This window comes from Nymphaea colorata, chromosome 4 (genome assembly GCF_008831285.2).
Source record: "Nymphaea colorata isolate Beijing-Zhang1983 chromosome 4, ASM883128v2, whole genome shotgun sequence".
NCBI classification, from domain to species: Eukaryota; Viridiplantae; Streptophyta; class Magnoliopsida; order Nymphaeales; family Nymphaeaceae; genus Nymphaea; species Nymphaea colorata.
This window is the reverse complement of record NC_045141.1, coordinates 15,600,183-15,625,151: the sequence shown is the minus strand read 5'-3', so window position 1 is coordinate 15,625,151 and position 24,969 is coordinate 15,600,183. Positions and strand designations below refer to the sequence as shown.

The following is a 24,969-nucleotide window of genomic DNA, read 5'->3' as shown; positions in this document are numbered from 1 at the left end:
TCAAGTTAATTACAAGCATATTCATGAGATAAAAAAGGGTAAACAGACTACAACTAAGTTGTTCAGGGCCAGCCATAGACTTTTTTCCAACCACCATGAGATAAGGCGAATTTAGGCAACTACTTAAATTACACATCAACAGCAGGAATCTTCCACAAGAACCAAATTTACGGAGAGGCCATCCAAACAAGCATAAAAAGCAAACACGATTCTAATTATACGGTAGGAGTGCTGTCACAGGAAAAAAGAGAACGAGAGAGAGAGAGAGAGATAGAACAAACACTGATCTACATTAAGTAACAAGTTTTCCATGATCGTTCAAAAGTAAGCTTGCCATGACTTGCGGGCTCCAATTCAAAGCAGATTGATCAACATAGGGACTTTTTGGCAGATTCAAAGCTATGCCTTACTTGACCATCTTAGCACATCTAAGTATACATAAAGCCCACAGAAGAAAGGGAATCTTTCTTCAGCTACCACACCAAAGCTTCGGTCCTAGTACTCAATGTCCAGCCAAGATACAAGCCTGGCATATCGTCCTGCTGCTGCATCATCCATCTTTGATCTTATTTTCCAGTTCTGTTCGGACCAATCATCTCTGTCACATACTCAGTTCACAAAAGGTTGCCTTGAATAAAGGTGGATGTGCCTGTGACCCATTCACAAAGCAACACAAGTTCCCGCATAAATTAGGCCGTTCACTAACAAAAAATGCTTCAAAGCATGTACTTTGATTGTCAATTAAGCTTTTGCATCTAGGGCACCTTGGTTACGTTTCAGGTTTTGTTCTCAGACTGACCATTTTCAGCAGCGTTTTCTCCATTTTCCGTTGCTTCACCATCAAACCCATGGTATGGAGCATCAATCATGGGCGATGGCACTGGACACCCACCGAAGTCTTGAGGGAAACAATCAAAATCTGGACCAAAATTGAAGCGTACTACACAGTTTGGTTGGTTTGGAAGAGTGTACATTGATGCTGCAGGGTAATACCTTCCACCATTCAAATCAGTGAATGCAACACCTTGACATACTCCATTGCGGAAGAAAGATATCTGGCTACCTGCACACCAGCATTAAAGATGAAAATCGAAACCATTCATTTAGACAAATTAGAATTGCCAACTTACATCTAAAAGGAATTGGTGTTTGTTACGAAGGATGAACAGAAATGCTTCCTTCCATCTTACTCTATCAACACCAAGGGTCCAAGAGGTTGTTACAGAACAAAGAGGGTAGGAAACTATTACTTACCATGAAAACGAGAACATACCTAAGGCTTAAAAAGGCTTGGATACACCTGGCCAAGCCCCAGGTTAAGTTTTATATGGTCAAAGGCTTGGTAATCCTTAACAAATCAATGTCCAACCTTGCAGACAGGTCAACATCGACCTAGATGAGTAAAGAAAACATTTGCCTCGGGATACCACATGCAGCACTTCCATTTGATTCAGAGTAAAACAGGCCTAAATACTGTCACGTGAGTAAAGGCGCATCTAATTCATTTTTCTAAAAAAGCTTGAGGGTGCAGGTTTGCCCAAGGTGTGTATGTCTTGTGTGTGTGTGTGTGTGTGTGTAAAGCATATAATAACCATCAATTTTTAACAGCTGCATTTGCAATTCACCCGACTCTGACTCGGCATCCTACTTGCACCACTCATGTGACATATTATATACAGCATACTCACAAATAGCACTAGAACACCCTGTTTATAATGAACATGTGTGTGAACAGACAGAAGCTCATGTACTACAACAGCATAATGGAGAACACATATAGATACACATATTAGCTGTTAAGAAGATAGATATGAATATGCCTAAAACGGTAAAACCTGATCTCCAGACAAATGGCACTCAAAGAGAGGACGGACTGAGTGTGATATCTGGGCATCTTACAAAATACAAATACAGTGAATGTGCATTTAAAGTTCCAAGACATTTCCCTTTTAGTTTCTTTCAAGGGACACATGTACAAGTCGCCTTCGGTTCACTTTCTACTCATTCTTAGGAGTACCATCAATAAATTCCTCACGTTAAAGAAAGCTTGTGGGAGATAGAAGAGTGACTTGTTCAAACAGGAAGAGTGTTTTGTTCTTTCCTTAAAATCATATATTTACATGCAACTTACATTCAAGAGAGAGATAAAACTGGTGGTCATGATTCTCGATTTTGGTTTTTCAACTAAAATACAAACGTACAATCAAAGGTAATAAATATTATTTCATACAATGAGAGTCAAGACTCAAATGAAAAATAATATGATTTGACCTATGTCACATAGACATGCCTAGATAGGCACCCCACGTGATGCACACCCAGCTTGCATCAACAGCACATAGGGAGCAGTCAGTCAAGGGTTAAAGTCATAATTTTTTGGTTAAAAATTTAAAAAAAATAGAAAGGGGGTTAGGGTTTGAACTTTGAACTATTTGATCAATCCTATGCTTCCTCTTTGTTCTGCCTCTCTCAAGTCTCAACCCATTTCCCATTGAATCTCTCTCCAGCAGCAGTTGACCAGCTACTGGTAGGGACTCTGGCGATCACCCTTACTCTCACCATGTGAATGGCACCGTGCAGCACTCCATGCGACTAGCAATGTGCAGATTTATCCGGCTGGCTTGCACCTGAGATCGTTCTCTCATTCTTACGATAGTGTCATGGCCCCGTCACTTGCATTCTCTCTCCTTCAGGCTTAATAAGCAACAAGGAATGAGGTCAACATCCCCTCTCGGCCTTTTGAAAGGGCTATTGTCCACCTTGGCCTTTTTCCGCTCGTTAAAAAGGAGTAAAAAGTCTAAATAGATGGAGGAATAAAATAACCTTACATAATAAACTTTACAAAAACAGTAGATGACTAAAAAGTCAAAGAAAATATAGGTGATGGATGAATGAAGATGACCACTATAATGAAGGCAGAAAATACTTTAATTACTAATAGCCAATGTTATCCGTATCGTACGATACGGACGCGTATCGTACGATACGGACGCGTATCGTACGATACGCTGTTTAAAGACGATACGAGTCTGTATCGTACACGTATCGCACGATACATGCGATACGGGGGCCGTATCGTACGATACGGGCGATACATCCCCGTATCGTACGATACGGGTTAAAACACAATTTTTTTTATTTTTTAAAGTTTAAACACTCCTCCCTCTCTCTCTTCTTGTATTTAAAGACTCCAAGAGACGTAGGAGGGAGAGATTTTGCACATTTTCATCAAAAATAACCAAGGATTCATCGATTTGGAAAATATTATCGTTAAATCATGAAAGATGATAAGTTGATAACTATATGTTTTGAACTTATAAAATTGTGATGTAATATAAGTCCTAAAACTCAAAGTCCTAAGACTCTAAGTCTTAAGATTCTATAAAATTTTCAAGTTTAAAATTGTGATGGATGCTTATTATGTTATTTTGAATATCTAATTTCTAATTTTTGAATGCGTTGTTGACACACATGAATGTTCCTTATGTATGATGATCTTTTTTATATTTGAATATATTTTTCTTGATTTCTGATTTTTTGTTTATTTTTTCAGATTTTTAATAATTTTTCTCTATTTTTTCAGATTTTTAAATATTTTTTAAAATTAAAAAATTAATTTTACGATACACTACGCTACGTTTACGATACGTTACGATACAGCGTATAGGTCAGCCCGACCGATACGCGATACGCTACGCCTTTTATAACATTGGTAATAGCAAGTCTTCAGTGCATACAAAACCAGCAAACAAACTCATCAGCAATGTAAATTGTAACTGTTTCAGTGGAGAGTGCACAAACATGTTAATAATTTGCAATTGAAGGTCTTGATAGAAAAAAACACCACCTGAGGAGTGCACAAACATAAAAATGTATAATGATAAATTAAAGAAGAATTTAGTAGGAAAGCCAAATGATGGTTGTAAGAACAATCAGAAAAAAAAATGCAGGAAATTGCAAAAGACCAATTTGGCTCTGTTATCTTTGTGCTACTTTCTCATCAAAGCAGGCATCTAATACTTTGAAATGTATTTAGAGATTGTATTAATTAAACTAGAAAAAATATTCAGAATAGAAACAAGCCATGTGAAGAGGAATAATAAGTAGCTCATTTGACAAGTGTATTCTGTAAGAGAACATGGTGGCTATGCATTAGCAACATAATGTAATCCATTTTAACATGAACCTGGCATGCAAATGGGAGAAAGGAGATTATAGTGGTCTTTGTAGGCTAGTGCGGCCTAAAGGTTTGCAAATTGGAGAACCATAACATCATTGACTGATAAGCCTCTCATGATGGAAGCATTTGCGATTGGGCAGAAGAGTCATCCAGGCAACTCCATTTTGCAAATTCGAGAGCCATAATGTCATGGCTGATAAGCTCCTCATGATGGAAACATTTGTGATCGGATAGAAGTCTCATCCAGGCAACCTTTTATGGAGTGTTATAGTGTAAAGAAGAATTAGAGATAACTGGAAGACTATTTGGCAACTAATAACGTTGTTCAAGGAACATATCTGTGTGAAATTAGAAATTGAGAGCACTTGATGCGCACTCGAATTGGTACTTTACATCCTTTCAGACAGAATTGCGCTTATTCCAACCAAAATTGGTTGACTAGCCAACAACCATCTTCCAGGAGTAGAATAACTATTCCAGAGTGTGGCAATTATGGAGTAATCATCCTGGACAGCGCCTATTAACAGGTTGCCTACTTAGAGCATTACGAGCAACGAGAAGCAGTTGTGTAAGATTGTGATGGTGTCACCTAAAAATAACGAAGTGCAGGCTATTTGGTCATGCCTTGGAGACAAAAGAAAAAAGATATCTTGACAAGCATATTCTCCAACTATCCTTTTGAATTTGAGACGTTCAAGCACATATAGATTGCAAGAGCTGTAGTTGCACGCATATATTCTCAGCAAAGATACAAAAAACTTGTACTGAGATTTGGTGTGTGAGAATAAGCAATATGACCAGTTCCCTTCAGAGAGCAGTTTTTTGTTTTTCTAACAGGTAATAGCTGCTTAACCCCACCTATAGTAGAATCAAGTTAAACTCATCAACAACATTATTGTATAATGAATCCCAAATTTCTCAGATATATGCTTCAAGGATGGTCACTTCATGCTCCAAAATACAGAATGTATGTTATCCTTCCATTCACATAGATTCCTCTTGATGTGGACTATTTCAAAAATCCATGAAAGCATTAGCAAATTAACAGAAATGATTCAAATCTGCCAAACTGATCCCACTATTAGAACTAATCAACTAAGTTATTTATCTACCAATCTAATATAATAGTAATTTCTGTGGAAGATAATATCAAGGCTGACGAGCAGAAATTAACTGGATCAGATTCATAGCATGGCAGATCAGATTTAGAGCATGGCATCATCCAATCAAATATAGCTGTGACGGTTGATAAAAGAGAGAATGGTGCTGAGAAAGGCACCTATCAAATACCAGCTCGTGACAATACTAAACTGAAGGAAACAGTGCATGGCCTTAATGTCTTGCCTCCTTCTAAATGTGTACTCAAGATTTGAATTTCTCTCATTCAATGCTGTAATTGAAGATTATTATAAAGGAAACTCTCTGTCTCACAACGTAGGTGAGAACAGACCAACACAAGAGGATGTAGGTCATATCACCAAACCTCTCTAAAAATTTGTGTGTGGTATTTTTCTTACCTTCTCTCTTACCATTTCTAATAATTTCACAACCCCAAATCAGGGAGCACAAACTGCTTTGCAAAAATGAAGACCATAATAAACAGAACAACGACATATAGACAAAGAGCATTATCCTTCCAGGTAGCTTGCTCAGGAGATCTGGAGATCATGGATGAGCAGAGAAAGCATTACATGGAAGTTGGACATCAGTCACTTTGGCACATGTGGGTACTTTTGAGTTTTGACGTTGTAAGATACGGCATGCCTGCTCTGTCTGGCAAGCTGCTGCTAGGTGGCATCCAATTTATAGACAGTAAACTTATATGCTGATCATGTACAATTATTTATAGGATGAGAAAGAGAAAGCATTTAGCAGCACTGATACCATACAAAAGCCATGAATACTGATAAGGATTTTTTGTAATTGAATAACATAACTCGTGAATACAAGACAAATATTGTGCAAGGGCCATCATTACCAGCTATTATAAACTATCACATAGACATGATAAAAGTTCAAGGAACCCAACATATTGCAAGCATATAAATTATGTTGGTAATTCTTTTCTCCAGCATGGTATGAAGGTCGCTCGCCGATACATAAATAAAAAATTTGCTTAGTAATGCTTCGGGCCAAAGAGATATCCATGATCATACTATATTCCTCAGCTAACAAAATTTAAGTTTCCCAGTCAGCCGCTCTACATAATGGCAATAAAGCAGGGCTCACGAAACCACCTTATTCATGCAGACATGCTGCAGAATTACTGTAAATAGTACGTTCCAAACTCACCGAATCATATAACAGCATGCAAACGTCCGAACACAGCAGCAATGAAGAACCACTGAAGAAAATTAAGAAGAAAAACACCAAGATGACGCACCCAAAGAAACATTACCAGGTATAACCTGTGGCGGATCCTCACTCTTATCCGAGGCACGGACGTACGTCTGGCATTTATTCCAAAAGAACAGTGGCGGCTTCGGCGCGTAGAGTGAGCCTTCAGGCAGATTGATGTAGCAACCAATAACATCACCCTCCACATAACCCTCATCGCCATACTTCTCCCTCACAGCCTTGTGAATCTTGGTGCCATCAATGTCTCTGTATCCATAGCTATTACCATCATAGCCAACGGGGGCCTGCAGGTCTCCCTTCTCGGTTGCCCACCCGAGCCTTGTGTGCCCAGTAGGCCCCAGATTAACCACTTTGATTTCGAAGTACCAAGCTCCCTCCACCACTCCCCTCGTTGCCCTCACCATCCTGTAACCCTTGCAACTCCCTGCACTCAATCTATCCTCACTCAGCTCGACCTTTTCCGCCTTGTCGACCTTCGAGAGGCAGATCTTCATGTTGCGGGCGTCGTCCGGAAAACGCTGGACCGGCGCGATCGACACCATCTCCTCCGACGGGTTCCCGTTGGACTTGTGCCTCCTGCACCACCTCCTCGACCCCGATTTCGTCCACACATTGTTGTATTTCTTCTTAGTCTTCTTGGGTGCCGAAGATTCGGTGCCGCTGGTGCCGAAGGAGGACAAGGATTTCCTCTTCTGGGCGTTTTTCTTTTCCTTGTTTCCTCCCTCTTCCTCCTCCTCGTCTTCTTCCTCCTCCGGCTTGGGGGTCTCTTGTTCCACCGGCTCCTGAGTCACCACCATGGCTTCTTCGTCATTATTCTGCGAAATCTGAGGTGGGTTTTTCTCCTCGCTCTCTATTGCAGGGGAATTCGTCGCGATATCCTCTTCCTTGTCTTCTCCATCGTCATCATTTACGGATTCCTCCTCTTCTTCGTCATCTTCAGAGTAGGAAGGCCTCTGGGTCTTGATCTCCGGAGGCGCTGGGGGGTCTTGTGGGACGAATTCCTCGTTGGGATTAGGATGGTGGGAATCATCAGTGGGGTTCGGTGGCTCGAGGGTTTCTGCAGGGTTTTCACCCCCTTGTCCAGTCTCGTTTGCTTCATGATTCTCGCGGTTGGGTTGATCAGTCTTGCCGCCATTGTCGTCAATCTCGGCCATGTGGAACACAAGACGCTTGATCCGGCGATTTACGTCGCTTGGCTCTGACGGTCGCACCGAGAGAGAAGGAAGGAGAGACAGGAAGAGACTTCCCACAATTTCGCATTCCTCGTAATTTTAAACGAAGAACGATGGACGGACATGGCGCGCCTTTTTGGTTAAACCCGTTCCCTTTGAATGTCAACTTTTCAGGATATTCCTGATTTTAGAAAATCTAGAACTCACAACTTCATGCTTTAGGTGACTGAATTTATTATAACTCACAACTTCATGCTTTAGGTGACTGAATTGATGGGTCACCGGAACAGGTATTCACAAAACTAGCTTTTAAACAGTGACATTGAAACACAAACTTAGCTTTTTAAGCTTTAATTCTTGTTAAATTAAAAATATAATGATTAAAAGAACTTCAAACATTGAGATGCGCAGGGTACTCATGCAGGTTCATTTTCTGGATCTTATTTTTCTAAATCGGATCAAACAAAATCTAACTATTTCAAGGTGATTAATTATTAAAATACTTGTATGAAACTAGTTTAGTCAGACTGGTTGGATGCGTTTTGATGATGTACCTATGAAGAGCTATTTCAGACCACAGTTGGCTGACTGGTTGAGTTGGTTTGGGAATCGCCGAGTCAACTCTCAGCCCGACTCACCCCTAACTCGTCTGATTCAGGATATTTTAAAACTAACTCATCAGTTGATTCGAGTCTGAGTTACGAGTTTGCCAACTATGTTTCAAACCACTGAACAAAAACTTGACCTTCTTCCTCTTACAAAAAATCTTTTTAAATGAAAAATCATACGCTAACTTATTTATACATGATTATTAATTTAGTAGATCAAAATATGTCTTAATAGAAGTTCAACTATTTTATGATAGAAATACACACAAAACCCCAAAAAATAATTGACTCAATATATGCTTAGGACGAAATCACTTTTAAGGTTATCTTCTATAAAGTTAACTAGCACAAGAAACAAACTAGGCGATAATTTAAAAAACTTAAACAGTCTTTCTTTTTTCTTTTATAGAGATGGAATCGTAACATCAACCAGTGAAAAACCCGGACTTCTTGATCCATCAACTTGGTTGTTGGAAGTTTTTCTCAACGATCACGCAACATAAATTAAACCACCGCCCTTAACTTTCTTTTTTTCCAGTGAAAAAACATTTGATTCTCGATAATGCTTCAAAAATTGGAAGATTAGAAGGTTACTATTTGTAACTGAATGGAGTAACACCCATAAAAATCAAACTAACCATATATTTTGTACAACCAGTTATGCTATTCCCCTTGAAACAACTCTTAAATATTTCACCAACCCTTGGAAAATATCAAGCATGTTGAGTAGGCTTGCAATTTACTTTTTCTTGTGCCACATTGCATTATTATTATTATTATTATTATTCTTTGATATTTCTTGATCATGGAGGAGCACTATGAACATCATCAGTATGGGGAAAAGGAAAGAGAGTGAGAGATTTCAAAAATAATTAAGCAGTATTATCTACATTCATGCCGGAGCCATAAAAAAATTCTAGAGGGGCACTGGTTCAAGGAGCACTTAAAAGTAAATATCAAACAATGTTAATGTAAAAATGAAAGAAAATTGAGAAGCCGTGTGCACGTACAGGTAGTATATCTCTTACTAAACTTAGTTTTACTATTACCACAACTATTAACACAAACTCTCTCTCTCTTCCAAATCTCAAAAACTAGGTCTTCATTGCTGTTGTGTTTGTTTCCTTTGTGATGATTTTATTCTTATGTTAATAGTCACAAATAACGTTTCAGAGTTTTAAACGGCGATGTTTTTTCGAGTATAGTACAACGAGCTTGAACAAAACAAAAAAAAAAAAAAAAAAGGTAAATTTTTTAAAATTTTAAAAGACTAAATAAAACAAATAAAATAAATGAGAAACTAATAACACAAACATCAAAAGATAAGTAGATTTGCAACAAATAAAAAAAGTGTTTGACATTTAAAAATTTGAAAAAAACAAGAAAAAATGCGTTAAAAACACATTTTTTTTTTAAATTTTTTTTCAAAAAAACGTGTTTTTTTTAGTTTTAAAAGGCCAGTTAATTTATTATGTTTTTTCACGTCTAAAAAAAACACGTTTTCTGTGATTATGTGTCATATTATATAAGAGGGCGCAAGAAATTTGTGAAGGGGGAACTAATATATATATAAAAAAAGTTTAGATTTGAAAGGCACACTAAATTATGTGGAGGAACCAAGGCAACATGTGAATAAAAGAAAGTGCATGGGTCCGTGCAGGCAACCGCCCACACTAGCCTACAACTAGCATCCCCCACTCTAAGAAAGTTTGATTGTCTATTCTTTTAGGACATAGACTGAAGCCCACTTATTCTCATAATGCATTGAGGCACAGGATGCTCACCTCACGTACTAATGATCTTTAGAACACCTTTAGCTTGAAGGCCCATATCACCAGTGACACCATTACACTCGAATTGCATGGATTTCAAGGGCACTTGGTTTCCTCCACCATCCACTTGTTCTCTGTTATGGAGCATATAGAATATTTTTGCTGTTCGTGGCATATGTAATGGCGGCCATTATGGAATCTTTTGAAGCTTCCTTGTAATAAGATGGTGGAGTTGCCAACTTGTGTTTGCTCAACTGGGTGGAATTAGATGATGTGTGTGTGTGTGTGTTTTTGTTATGACTTGCAGAAACTGCACCCTCATGTCCAGCAGTCTAAAACTCCTAGACAAGATACCTCTCAGGGTTTATAGCTGCTTTCGCTTACCCTGGAACACAAACACAGGTGTGGCCACTATGTGGGCAATTGCCCACACAAACCCATAAAAATTTTCATATTTTCATCGGGAAATTTTTCTTCATTTGTATGTTGGTGCCTCTTAAAAATCTAAAATTCCATAACTAGTGCTCCTTAACCAGAATTTTGGCGCAGAGATCGGCCACACTATCTTCTGGCTTGAGTTATAAGATGACAAAACTTTTTCTCCCTGCGGGCGATATTGAAGCCTGACACCAGAGTAAAGGAGATTGGCCCTTGGTTTCAAGGGGTCTCATTACTTTGGCCGTTTCTTAATAAACCATTAATAAACTATTTTTCTAGCACAACATTTGTTATTTTTGTAGATTGTTTAACTATATGCGTGCTTTCCTTATCATGTTGGGCATTAATTACTGTTGATGTGATTCCTTGGAAGCTTACGTCTTAGCCTTTAGAATTAAAATATTCCAACTGCTTGGCTTGGATTTAGTGGTGTGAGTGGGCTGATGGAGCCCCTGACCCATGCCCTCAGTTCACACCGGGCCCTAGGGACACGCATGCTTCAACAAAAAGCTGAAGAGTGGTTCCAAATTTATGTATGTTTTCCTTGGCATGAAAATCTATATAGATACATTTCCTTTTTCTTTTCATGGGAATCCAATGCTTCTGTTCATGTAGACGTCAGTTCATGGAACTCCATCACTCCATTCATGTAACTTAGATGTGGTTCATGGATTAAATAATAGCATAATTTTAAGATTACTTATCATTTTACTTATTTTTTTAATAATATGTGGATCCGCCCAGATATATTTTGTCTTCAAGAGGAGTATTTTTGTTTTTCGCATAAACAAATTAATGTTTTCTGTCAATCGACAGTTTTTTGACAAATTTATCGAAAGTTAACTGCGTATTTGTTAACTTTAAAAGGTTGAACAATCATTTGTTCAACTAGAGAAAATCAATTTTGATTGATTAACCTCACGCACTAAGCTTAAGTGCTCAGTAGAAAGTATGGATAAATTTGTGAATAGCAGTAAGATAAGGACCAACACATAAAAGCGCATGCAAGGTCAGAAAGAATATTCAAAACGCATATAAGATAAGAAAATAATATTTAAGAAAAAACACTTCTTTGTATTAGATTTGTGGGGTTAGTGGGAATCAACGAGGACATCATTACCAACTTTCGAGCTCCTCCTCCCTGTAGAAAGAACTCCATGACAGTTTGTCGTGTAAAAGCCGAAACAAACTCTTACCATAGACAAGACCCACCATCTTGCCTGGTGAACTTTAAATTGTGAAGGATGATCAACAAAGGGAATTGCTGCCAACAATTTTCATCTCTAGAATTTGCAGTAAAAAAAAAACTCAGGTTTCACAGAAGCTACTTAATTACAGGCAATAGACGATATTAAGACATTGGTGAGGTTCTCCATCATTTGTCATCCGATTGTACACAAACATCTACTAATTAAACTGTTTAAACAATTTCCAACTCCAGAACTTGCAGTAAAAAACCTCAGGTCTTCACAGAAGCAACTTAATTACAGGCAATAGACGAGATGAAGATATTGGTGAGGTTCTCCATCATTTCTCATTCGATTATACACAACCATCTACTATTTAAACCGTTTACTTAATAAAGATCACGCCACCGCCATAGCAAAACAGAGTCTTCTCCATCCTCCACACTGACAAAAATCACCTCCCCTCTTGAGACAAAAAGAAGCCTTAGAAGCCAGGATATATAGCTACACAGGCACGACGAAGAAATGGAAGGCTTCCCCATATTTAAATCAATGGCGGATGGGGCCGTCAAGGAGGGAATGGGGTTGGGAGTCGTGGAAGTGGGGCGCATGGTGGGAAGAGGTTGGGGAGCGGAGGGCGCGGCGGAGGTGGTGGAAGCGGGCGACGTCGAAGTTTCGCCGCCGCATGAGGCGGCGCTGCTTGGCCTCGAACCTGCTGGCGAAGAAGCCCTCGAAGGACGGGTCCCTAGAGGTGCGGAGGAAGAAGGTATAGCCCGCCATGAAGTAGAAGGAGGTGACGTAGAAACAGATGGGCTCCATGACGTCCCAGGAGAGCTCCCAGAAGGTCAGCCTCACGAAGGCGGCCGTCTGCACCGCCAGGTATGCCAGCCCGCACCACAGTTCCCGCCTCACACCCGCCACCGCCCTCTCGTCGATCTCCGCCTTCTCCCTCTCCAGTTCCTCCAGCTCCTTCCGCCGTGGGTCCTCCGCTCTGTACGGCTCTCCGGCCATCACCGCCTCTTCCAGCACCCTTGCCACCTGCCAACACCACCCAAAGAACAGAAGGATTCCGGAGTCAGAAACAGAGCGCACTACAACTATCAAAACATGCTCTGCCACCTTGGGCTAAAAGCTCGTTTAAGATATTTAAAAGTACGTCAGAAATTTGATTTAAAAAGCAGAAACTAATTTTGCTACAAAAAAACAGGTTTGGAAATGGTTCATCGACAGTAAAATCATGTTCGGCATAAAAATAATGAAACTGACCTTGATTTGAAATCGTGTTTTTGACATAATTCTTAGCATCATTAACAAAGAAAAAGTTAGAAACTCGACTTTTAGCATAAAAATTTTGAAACTAAATTTTGATGCCAAATTGGGATTTTTAGAACATGTGACTGCACAGTGGAATGTTGACTTGTAAGTCTCAAATTGAGAGGCGCCGTGAATTCAAAAATGAAGTCTGTTGCGTGAGACAAACCTCGCTTCCTCCCAAACAGTGGAGGAAAATAAAAAAACAGGAGAAAATCTCTCTAAAATCAAGTTTCGTAGTAAAAATCCCTGGAAAATTTTTTATAATAACTGCAAACGACGAATTCATCCACACACAAACTTGAGAAAAATAATTATATTTAAAATTTTGTAGTATTAGAAAACGAATCAACGTCGGAAAATTCGTTGAGTTAGGTATGGGAAAACGAAAAGGAGAAAACAGAGACTATGGATACCTGATCCGGGCGAAGAAACACGGTTTCGCCCAGAACGATGACGGACCCTGAGTTATCCATGGCCTTGGCGAGGTCCCTGGCGCGCTCCAGATTCGATCCCCCGACGCATTCCTCGCACAGGCGAAGGAACTCGTCGTACGAGATCCGGTCCTCCGGCATGCTCCTCACCCTCGACTTCAGGGCTTCCATCTGCGCCACCTGCAGCAGCTTCCTTGCGTCCTCGACGGTGACACGCGGCAATGGCGGTGCCAGGCCCTCGAAATGGAGCCGGTTCTTGATCGAGAGAACCCCGAAATTAGGGATCAACCGGTCGCCGAAGAGGAAAGTTTCCGGCAAGGTGGCAGACTGGCAAAACCGCCGGCAATTGATTTTACCGGCGGAATTCGTCGAGCCTGCCGACCTATTCCCAGAACAACCGCCGGCGATGTCAGACGAGCACGTCGCCGGAATGCCGAAACGGGGATGGAGGCGGGGGGCCGCTGCTCGGTTGGCTCCGTCCAGAAGGTGGCGGAGCACTCTCCGAGCAGTCGCCATCCTGAAGAGAGAAAGAGAGAGAGAGGGTTTTTGGAAATGCTCCTGAGGTGGAGGGCGAATTCGATTTGAATTGCAGAAGAAATGTGTTTCCTTCTCCCTTTTATAGCTTTCCATGCACACGAGAAAAAGCAAGGAGGCGGAAGTTTTCTCTCTCCTTGACGGGAATTCTCAGGCAGGAAACGGAAGAAGGGTCAGCAAATATTTCTCACTCCATAACGGCGTATCGCGTGAAAGGGAATACTCTTGTCCGTTGCGGAAGAAAACAGGTCACATTTCCGGTTTTCCGTCCAACTCCGTCATCTTCATATTCGTTCATCATGCAAAATGACGATATAACCCCTGTTTCTTTTCATATTGACGGACGAAAAATTAACGTCGTTAACTCCAGGGTTAGGAAAAGCAAGTTGCTGATCCCTTCACGTTGGTGGAGCAAGAATCGTCTCTCACCGTTTTATTTCCAAAATTATATAAAAAACAATGGAAACTAAAGTTGGTCGGTGTACGCTTTTTCCAATGTATTTAATGAAATTTAAAATATAATTTTGTCAAATTTAGACGCCACTTGCAACGAGGAAATAATTCATAATAACCGTAGGTGTAAATGAATAAGGGAAACATATAAAAATCAGATGTCGAATCTCATATGAATTCGATATAAGGAATAGGAACTCCAATTCTATACCCGTTTTACACGCTATACACCACCTTGTCATTATAATGTTAAATATTAGCTTAATTTTCTTGATAATATATGTTAATCTTTAGGAATCGACCATTTGAAGAAGATTCGAAGATCTTCCTGTTCTCTTTGTGTCTGAGGTCGTATGGATGGTTGAAAGAAAAACAAAGAAAAAAAGGAATGTTTGATGACAAAAATACCATCCATAATGTTGAATTGAATTGTTCAGACAAGATATAGTTGGGTGAATCTAAAAACCATAGTCACCATTATATATATATATCTAATGAGTTAAATCAATCTCATTTTTGTACTGCGTTTTGCTAACTTCATTTTTCTTTCTAACTCCCTTGCATATTTTTCTATTTTCTCTCTCTATGCCATACAAGAGGCTTTAAAAAATCAAATCCAATCTCATTTTTTGGGATTTTGATTTTATTCTATATTTCTTCCCAACTAATGAAAAAGTTGATGTAAAATGTTCCTTTTTAAGGGCAAGGTTTCCTTGTTCTTGGTTTGGAGAATCAGGTGCACTGAAAAATTTTTCTAAAAGAGACCGGAAAGCTCTAGACATATGGCACATGTGATTTCTATCGTCTCATTTGGGTATGACGATGCGCATAACATATGAGACAACATGTTCTGTCTTAAATGTACATCATGACCACTCACTCAAACACAGGGACCGTACCTCACCAAACGACGTCAAAAGCTTATGGTTCTTAGAGAGGGAGGAGGTGAAGTCTTTCAGTGATCTAATTACGGCTGTTCGATGCAATGTATTGGGTGATATGTTACGAGAGGTAAGAGGGTTTCTCCATCCAAATCTGAACAGAAAAGCCCACAAATCCATTGTTGAGGATATCATGTCCTAAATATTTATTATATGTTTGCGTACTCACCGCTCGAAGCGAGGTCCGAAGGCCCCTAATTCCCCTTGCCTTCGGGGTCCTAAGCTGCGTCGATGTCAGTGATAGAATGGTGCACATTTCAACTTGGATGTCGCGCCGTACCACCTTAAGGTACAAAGTATAGCACCCACAGGAATTAAACTAGATAAGTGCCTTATACAAACCCCTAACCCAACCACTACGCTATGCCCCTTGAGGCTATGTTCGCATACTCGAACTCGAATAGAAACAAAGAAGAGTTTATGTCACATCCGAATTGGATATTTAAATTCACAATTCAAATTTGACTTTTATTTTCTCATACAAATATGACATTTAAATATACAATAGGAATTTGAACTACATTATGATATATTAAGACATGGCTTTCAAAATGCATTGATATTGGATATATTGGATATAGGATAATCATTTCAAGGTGAATTTAGATGCAAATTCGAATGAATATTTGTTAAATTTGAATCCTTCATTACAATTTCTTGCTTGTCCATAAACTGTCCCTCTGCATTATAACATAAACTGTCGTTTTTATTTATGTCTCCACCCACCCTAGCTTGTATTCTTAATTTGATCCTTTCTTCAAGCAACTCAATCAATAATCATGTAATAAAGTAGTCATAAAAGATTATTTAACAACTTCGATTTGCTATAAGAATCTGAAGTCGAATATGCATAGCATATAAATAAACAAATCAAGGTTAAGCAAGAGGTCAATTAAAGTGTGTAGATTTGTCTTTTGCGTAGTTATCTATTTGCATGGCATGTAGAAAGAGCACGGATGTACTTTCATGTAGAGAACAAAATACATGTATTTTGATTTGGAAATGAAAAAGTAGGCATTATGTTTTAAGTTATAAGACCATGCTTCAACTTTAAATTGAAATTTTATTTTAGTGACCGTTACATGTTGAAATCTATAAGCAAGTTACAGATTTTGCTCATTCCAAACCTTTGGAGCAGAAGGTAACAATTTGGTATCGGAGAAAATAGAAGAGTTAGGAACAATTCAGTTGGATATCTGATTTGAATATGATATATTGACATTTTTATTAATATGTGTAACCTGTGACGGCATCAGAGATTCGATAATGTGGCATAAATCAAGCGATAATCACAAAATTTTTACTATGATTTGGAGCAACAATCCATACTCCACATTGAATAGCAAAACTTTCGGGGATATCAATGATTTAAACTTGGGTTTATTGGATTGTTGTAGTCAATACAAAACTAATCTGATGGAGAGATGTTTTAGCATTTAAATGGAAACAATTACTTACTATCAAATCTTACAAGCTAATCTTAATAACTGGTTTTGGATGTATGTAAAATTTCCTCTCTAAAAGCATCATGATTCATATTAATAAGTACGTGGGAACTCATAGGGGCGGAGCCTAGGGGGGCTGCAGGGGCCCGCAGGGGCCGTGGTCCTCCCCCATTTTTTTTTATAAAAAAAATTACATGTACATTTTAGAAAATTTTACTTGTCTTATATAAAAATTTTGAAAAATGATATTTCAGCTCTTATCAAAATTTAGAAACTTTAAATCGGCTCCCCTCATAAAAAATTTCTAGCTCTGTCGCTGGGAACTTATATAGTCTCATTTCAAACTCCATGGGGTTGTTTGACTGCCTCTAAATCTAAGCATGAGTGCTTATTTAAAGCATTGAAGGTTCCACATCTCATATTCATAGTTTTATGCAGGGATAAAAAAATGATTTCATTTAAATGATGCATGAATTGTAATGAGTGCATCCTTAATCAACAGATCAAAAAGTAAACTGACATGTCCTTGACCATAAATCCCTCGATTTGAGGGATAATAGGGAGCATAAATTCATGATTGGAAAACTTAGCATTTGACGGAACGATCTAAAGGTAGACACCATCACGAAAGTTGATCTTGACAAGTTTCCTACCTCTAGTTGCTTAGTATTATCTTCATCAAAAGGAGTAGAGGAAGAAAGAAAGAGTGAGTTATAATGGAATGTAAACAAGTAGGTGTCATGATCTGTGTTTCAGGTGACCGGTGCAGACCCATTGCCTGGTTGAGTGCCGAAGCTCTCACCCAACCTCTTGTCATCATAAGATAGAAGGTCTGTTTTTGGTGCCTTCGAGTTCTACCCCTACTATGTTTCAACTTGTACATTGGTGACCTACTTTTGCAGCACATAAGGTTGATGCCTTTAATATTCACTGCCTACCAGCCCCCACCGTAAATTGTTGCATCAATCCCATCAAGAACTGTCATGATCCACTTTCTCTAATTGTAATACGAGTACGAGTCACAAGTTATTTCTCCATCAATAAATAAGAACACATTGTTTATGTCGTGTGGTTGAATAAAACTATAAACCATTTGTAAACACGTTTAAAATAAACACTATTTCAACACAAAGAATTGAAAGATGAAGGATGCTTCTGAATTCTGAAAGGAATATGCCCATGGTTGCAAGAAACGGCTCTCATAATGAATTGATATTGGATATAAGACATTTATTTGAAACTAAATCTGAAAATGCCATAAATTATATAGTAAAAATCAGGTCAGATGTCGTTTCTTATAATAGAATCTTATTTGATTTCTAGATCAGATGTCAATTTTTTTTTTTTCATGTCTGACTTTTTTTAAGCATTTCCATTGGATGCCAGATCCAAATTGAATCCAATGAAATCCCTACTTTGAAGAGGGACAACTCCTGCATTATTTTTTTTTTCTCAAGAAGACATCAACACATCAAATACAAAACAAATTAAATAATGAATTCAAGTATAATCAATATCAAACTACCAAAAATTTAGAAACCAAATTGGTTGCTATTAATTAGAGTAGGCTCAATCTGCTTTATCATATCATCTACTTTTTTTTCTTCAGCATTATTAAACTTACATTAACGAGAGGGCATGTGCCATTCCTGACGATTTTCAGTATATTTTTTGTCGCTTTCATGGCGAGCACACACGCTTCCCACCCAATCTGCGTCAGCATGCATCCAGCCGAAATTTTCAACCATCAAAACAGTGACGGCATTTCATCATTCTTGACGCGTCGCCCTTTTTTGGTGTTCAGGTTTTTTTCCAACTATATTTGAGAAATGTAGATACTAGACGGCATTGATCGATTTTTTCAGATCAACCGTTGAAAAAAAAATAAAAATAAGAAAATAAACACCAATACTAGCTTGTTACTTTGTTCTTTTAATTTATCTCTCAACTGTTCATAGAAAAATATCAAGAGTTGAGATTGCTTTTTTTTTATCAATCTAGCATTTAAATGACTACCATATATATATATATATTTGAAAATACCAATTTTTTTCAAATGGGCCAGGCCGATACCCGGGCTGATAGCTCGGGTCTCGGCCCTAGCCCGGCCCGATAGCCCGGGTATCGGCCTGGCCCATTTGAAATTAAAAATTAATTTTTTTAATTATAAAATAATTTTTAAAATATAAACTATATTTAATAATACTAAATATATATTTTAAAACAAAAAAAATAAAATTTTAATGTAAACGGGCCGGGCCGGGCCACCGCCGAGCCGACCTATCGGGCCGGGCCGCCGCCGGGCCGACCTATCAGACACATCACAAGTTGAAGTGCAGGGTAAACACTAAACAGGCAACCTTGGGAGACTTTGTCTCCTACATTAAGTAAAAGATGAAATATTTTTCTTCTTCACTCAAATACTTAATACCATTATTACTTAATACCATTATTATCTTAATACCATTAAATAATAAATACACATACCTATAAAGTTATAGAGGCCTCCAACTTCATGGAGGTGAATGCCATGAAGGACATATTTTGTGTTGGGCAAAAACAGAAAAAGAAAAAGGAGACTAGCAGTTCGTGATCTTTGATGGTGTTTGTACATCGGTCCTCCCCAGCTGGTCTTGGCGCCACGTTGAATGTGCTTCAATGTACCATAAGGTCATTTCCTTTTAGCTCTATCTAAAACCATAGACACATTCACTAGACATCTGCAATTTACTTCATGTCAATAAGAAATATCCTATGCTTTTGGGATGAAATTATATCTTTTAAATTTTTGAATCTAGTATAGAACTAGTGTAATAGCCAAACTTTATTCATCATCCGAAAACTTTATACATTATATTTTCAACATGTTCTTAGGCCGTCAATCGTAATCTCCCTCTCTTACTTTAACCATGGATAACAGCTTACTTGAAAAAGGCATCAGATTTAATTTAACTTCTTCCGCTTTTCTTATTTTAAAACTATTTGCACTGTTTTACAAGATAATGGTTTCTATCAACAAATCAAACCCTATTGATAATGGGCCACGGCTTGATGTGTGGCAATACCCAGTTCTTCAAGTATCAAGCTCTTATGTTGTCAAAAGAGGGGCTACTGATATGTCAGTCGAAGTGCATCAAGATACTAAAAGTATACTTGATATCCTTTAAGAATGAGGGAAAATTGGCGGTTTTGACTCTTTTATTAAGTATAAAGATGAAATACTTCACTTACTCACTTTGAAATTGTAGATCTTTATTGATTATTTAGTGTTCGGATTTTTGAAACTTAATTGGTGCTCAAAGAAGAAAATCAGAGTAATCCAAGTTGCATTTATCTCATCCGGATCAAAATTGGGAACCAATTTTTTTTTTTCTGAAATAAATACAGGGGATGCATTTATTCATAGCCAGAAGGTTGGTAGAGTGCATCGATATAGCATACAGAGTAATATAAATATAGAAAGAATGAAAGGAAATATTTAAGCAAGCTAAAATTTTACCAGTCTATGTCAATAAAAACACCAGTTGCAGTGAGGAAGCCAGAAGTGTAAACGAGGGAACACACCAACAATTGTAAGAAAAAAAGTGATAAGAGATCATATCTCTCTCTCTCTTTCTTCCCACCCCTCTTATTTTGTTTTATTGTGTTGCAGTCTTGTATAATTCGTTATTTTCATTTTGTTTTTGCAGTTTGTTTTTGTATTTAAGAGACTTTTTGTCCTCAAATTTTGTTATGCATCCCTATTTTATCAGCTCTCTCTCTCTCTCTTTCTACTACAAAGCGAGCCACAGGGTCAAGGGTGGGCACACGTCTAGGTCAGGTGGGCATTGCCCACTAAAGTTCGGAACTTCCTCAATTTAATTAATGGTCCTAAAGCCAACCACTAGACCAAGTGGAGAAACCTCTTTTCGGCTCCAAAGAAAAATCATGAAACAGCAAATGGGATTAATGCCTTCTCTCTTTAATATCAAGTTATGGTCATCAATTTGCAAGCAAAAGAAGATAATTAAACAAAAGACCGTGTGCAGTTATATATATCAAAAGCTTCTCTAGCTAGTGGCCCAATGATGCCAAAATTTGCACTCGAGTTCTTGTGTGGTACTTCATATTATAATGATAAAACAATTGTCCTACAGGCCATTGAGGAAAAAACAAGCTCATGCACACAGTTTCTCTTTCCCAAGGGAAGCATAGCAAGGGGAAAGATACCCTCAAGAGGGCGGCCTCTCTCTCTCTCTTTTTCCTTGCCCTTAGTATCCATGGCAACTTCAAGAAATGGGTAGGGAGTGGTACACCTGTCAACTATATTGTGCATCCGCTGTTTACAGTCTAGTAGAGTAGTAGTGTCCATAGTAATCGAACTGATGATCAAATTTTCACTGACTCGTTAGTCTAACCAACTATGCTACACCCCTTAGGGCAAAGAAAACATAGCTAAATGGTCTGCATATGGTTTTAAGGCGCCCACAGGAATCAAACTGAGGATCAGAACTTCACTGGCTAACCAAAAGCTACACCCCTCAGGGCAAAGAAAGCATAGCTAGGGCACTAAATGACGTGCATATGGTTTTGAGCTTTGGCTTTTTCTCTAGATGTACCAAGTTTGATGAGAATCTAATCGATTTCTTATAGATCTAGCGATCCGAATCAGAATTATTTCCATCCCTAAACATAGCTAGCTAGGCATCTTTGGCAGAGTCACTAGGGGAGGAATATGTCTTCCCAGAAAGGTGCATCTAGTGCAAATAATTGAGAACTCGAATCTGTCGGCAGTTTGTGAAGTTTGAATATTAGATCCAAAATATGCGGCTTTAGGAATCCAGATTCCCTCAATGATAGTTGAAAGTAAGAGGGGCCATGTGAACAACCACACGTTTCACTTGATGTGCATATTATGTTATCCAAGATGCACTGGTCCTTTACAGTGTAAGTGAAGATTCCCACTGGCTCACGGATTTCAGATCTGCCAAGTTGTGAGCCCACAGTTAGAAGGAGCAATTTGGATGATGCAAACTTCTATTATGTTAGGTAGTGATCTTATTTTCATTTACACGAAAGCATGCTTCTTCAGATAAGGATCATGATCTTCCTGAAAAAAAAGCCGAAACCCTTCTTTCCTATTGGCTTTTAGGTTTAGATTTTCTTAAAGTACACCCACCAACTAGAATGTCGTGCTTACTACCATTTACAACAATCATGTGTTTCTTCTCCAGACATATAACCAGCTTTGCCACGCCGGAAGAAAAGACTTTTCCGGTGGGTCTTTCATTGGCCGAAAAACGTCGAGGGCACGTGCGATGCTGGTGATAGAGGCACATGCAATGCTACGTGCTTTGACTTCAATTCCGACTGAAACATATTTTTCTGTAGCGAAAGAGTATGAACATATCTACGTACATCGTGGCACGATCACAGACATATACAGTTCTGTTCCAATGCAAACCATTAGAGCTAATTGTTCATGTTTAAATAAATCAAGCATTTCTCAAATCCCAATTCCAAGTAAATGCAGCTATTCTTTTTCCTTTTGTCATCTGGAATGAACTCATCAAGATTGAACACTTAGTGGGCCCATCTTACAGTGGGAAACTATACTGGAACTGTCAACTTTGGCTCTCTGGACAACTGAACTCATGACATCAACTACGGCATTACTAATTTATCATTTTTAATGCGGATTCACAAAAGGATGTTGATATTTCTCTTTCATCTTTCACTGTCTGGGTAGTTCTACAGTCGCCAAAAAGTCTGTGGACAAGGAAACAAATTAAGAGTGGAGTTGAGTTGAGTTGAAGGAAACAAAGAAAGTGGAGCTCATGTTTTCTTCAACACAACATTGTTTTATGAGTCAGATGGTCTTTCCTTCGCGGACCATATAATGAAAAAGTTTTCATATGCATATTTTCTTTTCCAAAATGGATAAACTAGCGTCCGAACGGGATCGAAACCTAGCCAGGTAGTGGCTATATATCTATGTGTGTGTGTATATATGTATATTTGCTTTTCCAAAATGGAGAAACTAGCATCCGCACGGGATCGAAACCTAGCCAGGTAGTGGCTATATATATATATACAGTGGCGGAGCCAGCGTGGGGCAGGTGTGGGCGCCTGCCCACGCCAGCTCAAGAAAACTCCATATGAAATGGAGTCTCAACCCAGCTTCACCCCTGTGTTGCCCACGCCAATATTTGCTTTATTTTTAAAATAACAGAAATTTTTTTCACAAACTATGTACTAGTGCCCCATAGCCAAAAATTTCTGGCTCCGCCACTGTATATATATATATATGTGTGTGTGTGTGTAGTGGCTATATATATATATATATATGTGTGTGTGTGTGTGTGTGTGTGTATATATATATATGTATATTTTCTTTTTCAAAATGGAGAAACTAGCCTCCAAACGAGATCGAAACCTAGCCAGGTAGCAGTTATATATATGTGTGTGTATATATGTATATTTTCTTTCCCAAAATGGAGAAACTAGCCTCCGAACAGGATCGAAACCTAGCCAGGTAGGCTATATATATATATATATATAGTAACTTGTGTAAACTTGTGTATATGTTTTGCATAAAACTCATAAATCCAAGAGGGTCTATGTATTTCGAATGTATGAAGCTATGGCAAAAGTCCTCCCCCAAATATATATACAAATAGAGCTGGCGTGTAAAAGCAAGAGATGTCTAAGAAATCATTTTCATGAAGAAACTTTTAATAATCTCAGCAATTTAAAAAGCAACTAAGAGACAAAGATGCAACGATCATTAATCCTTCCCTCCCAAAAAAATTGTTGGTTGGTAAAATGGTAATCAAACAAATTTTTTTTGTCAGTTATTGATCACCAAATTTAAAGGATGAAATAAACTAATTCAAATACTTGCAAGTGCAACCAAGTTGAAGGGAAATCCATGGATCTTTTAAGTGGGCAAATTAGACTTCGAAGTTCATTTATTGAAGCTGAAGTCCCTTTCTTTTTCCTTTTGTTCCTGTGATCAAGGGCTATTCAGACCCATTAGAGAGCGAAATAAACCTCAACTAAGTGCCATGTACAGGAGTCAAGGTAGGGCCAGCATGGGCCCTGTGCTCACATCGATTTTCTTTTAAATGTACATGTAAATTTTAAAAAAATTTACTTGTTCTATATAAAAATTTTGAAAAATGATATTTCAGCTTTAGTTAAAATTTATAAAACTTTAATTTGACCCTCTGTATGAAAATTTTTTAGCTCCACCATTAGAAAACGTATCTGAATCAATAGTTGGCTGAATTAGACTTGTGTAACGCAAAAGAACAAATGCTTCATGCAATTTGGCTCGCAGATACAGTAGCCGCCACTTGTGGATCTTTGGAACAGTGGAAATTGAGGTAGATCGCCTTTGTTCTCTAAAGTCTAAACTAGCGTGCTTGTGAAGAAAATTTACTTAATTTGTTGGAATCAACGTCGACATTCCAAAGACACCTAAAATGATCACGTCAACCATCATCCACCCCAATTACCAAAAAGCCCCTCCCCATTTACAACGCCATTCTCGCAAAATGATTCTGTCCACCCCCATCATTTGGGTTTTAAAAAAAAGAAAAAAGAAAAAAGAAAAAAAAATTCAAATTTTATTTTATTAATTGAGTCATGTGAGGGGTAGTGCATTGACCTGCAAGGCGGTCTACTTTACAAAGAGTCGAAACCCATTATCACTATCACGACTCAGTACACAATGTTTTGTGAATCCCAAAAGGTAAGGAATACAAAGGGCTACTGCCTCTCTTCAAGGTCGCAAAAAAATAGTCACTCACCCTCAAAATTTGAAATTATGCTTTCACAATTTGATGCAATTGAATTTGAAGCTAAATGCCTTGTATGGAACAAATAAAAAGGATTCCCCCACTGCCCAACAAAAAAAAAAAAATCTTAACAATTATTTGAGTCTCAATTTCTTTGTGAAAATGACCAAATTACCCCTCATTTGTAGATTCTCTTAGGAAAGAGGGGAGGGCAAGAAAGGGATTTCAGTAAGCAGAACTAGACTGAAACGAAAGCGCGGGACCTCAGAGAAAACTGTAATTTGGAAAGGCGAGGAAGCATTTGTTCTTAAGCAGTAGAATGGAAGCATTTGTTCTTACGCCATACTTGTTGTGG

General features: G+C 38.4%; 2 protein-coding genes across 3 annotated transcripts; both read right to left on the bottom strand.

Annotated features, from left to right (window-relative positions):
- Positions 1-271: 271 nt before the first annotated feature.
- LOC116253375 (protein TRAUCO) lies at positions 272-7,811 on the bottom strand. 2 transcript variants are annotated; one of them, XM_031628166.2, is made up of 3 exons: positions 6,579-7,811; positions 765-1,063; positions 272-649 (listed from the first exon to the last, which is right to left on the bottom strand). In XM_031628166.2, exons 1-2 carry the CDS (start codon positions 7,690-7,692, stop codon positions 777-779), a joined length of 1,401 nt encoding a protein of 466 aa, XP_031484026.1. In that variant the 5' UTR covers positions 7,693-7,811; the 3' UTR covers positions 272-649; positions 765-776. The 2 variants fall into 2 exon arrangements, with proteins under 2 accessions (XP_031484026.1, XP_031484025.1); XM_031628165.2 differs by having other exon boundaries at positions 272-1,063.
- A 4,122-nt stretch (positions 7,812-11,933) lies between these two features.
- LOC116252190 (calcium uniporter protein 2, mitochondrial-like) lies at positions 11,934-14,044 on the bottom strand. The gene is made up of 2 exons (XM_031626301.2): positions 13,443-14,044; positions 11,934-12,753 (listed from the first exon to the last, which is right to left on the bottom strand). Exons 1-2 carry the CDS (start codon positions 13,974-13,976, stop codon positions 12,265-12,267), a joined length of 1,023 nt encoding a protein of 340 aa, XP_031482161.1. The 5' UTR covers positions 13,977-14,044; the 3' UTR covers positions 11,934-12,264.
- Between the last annotated feature and the right edge of the window lie 10,925 nt (positions 14,045-24,969).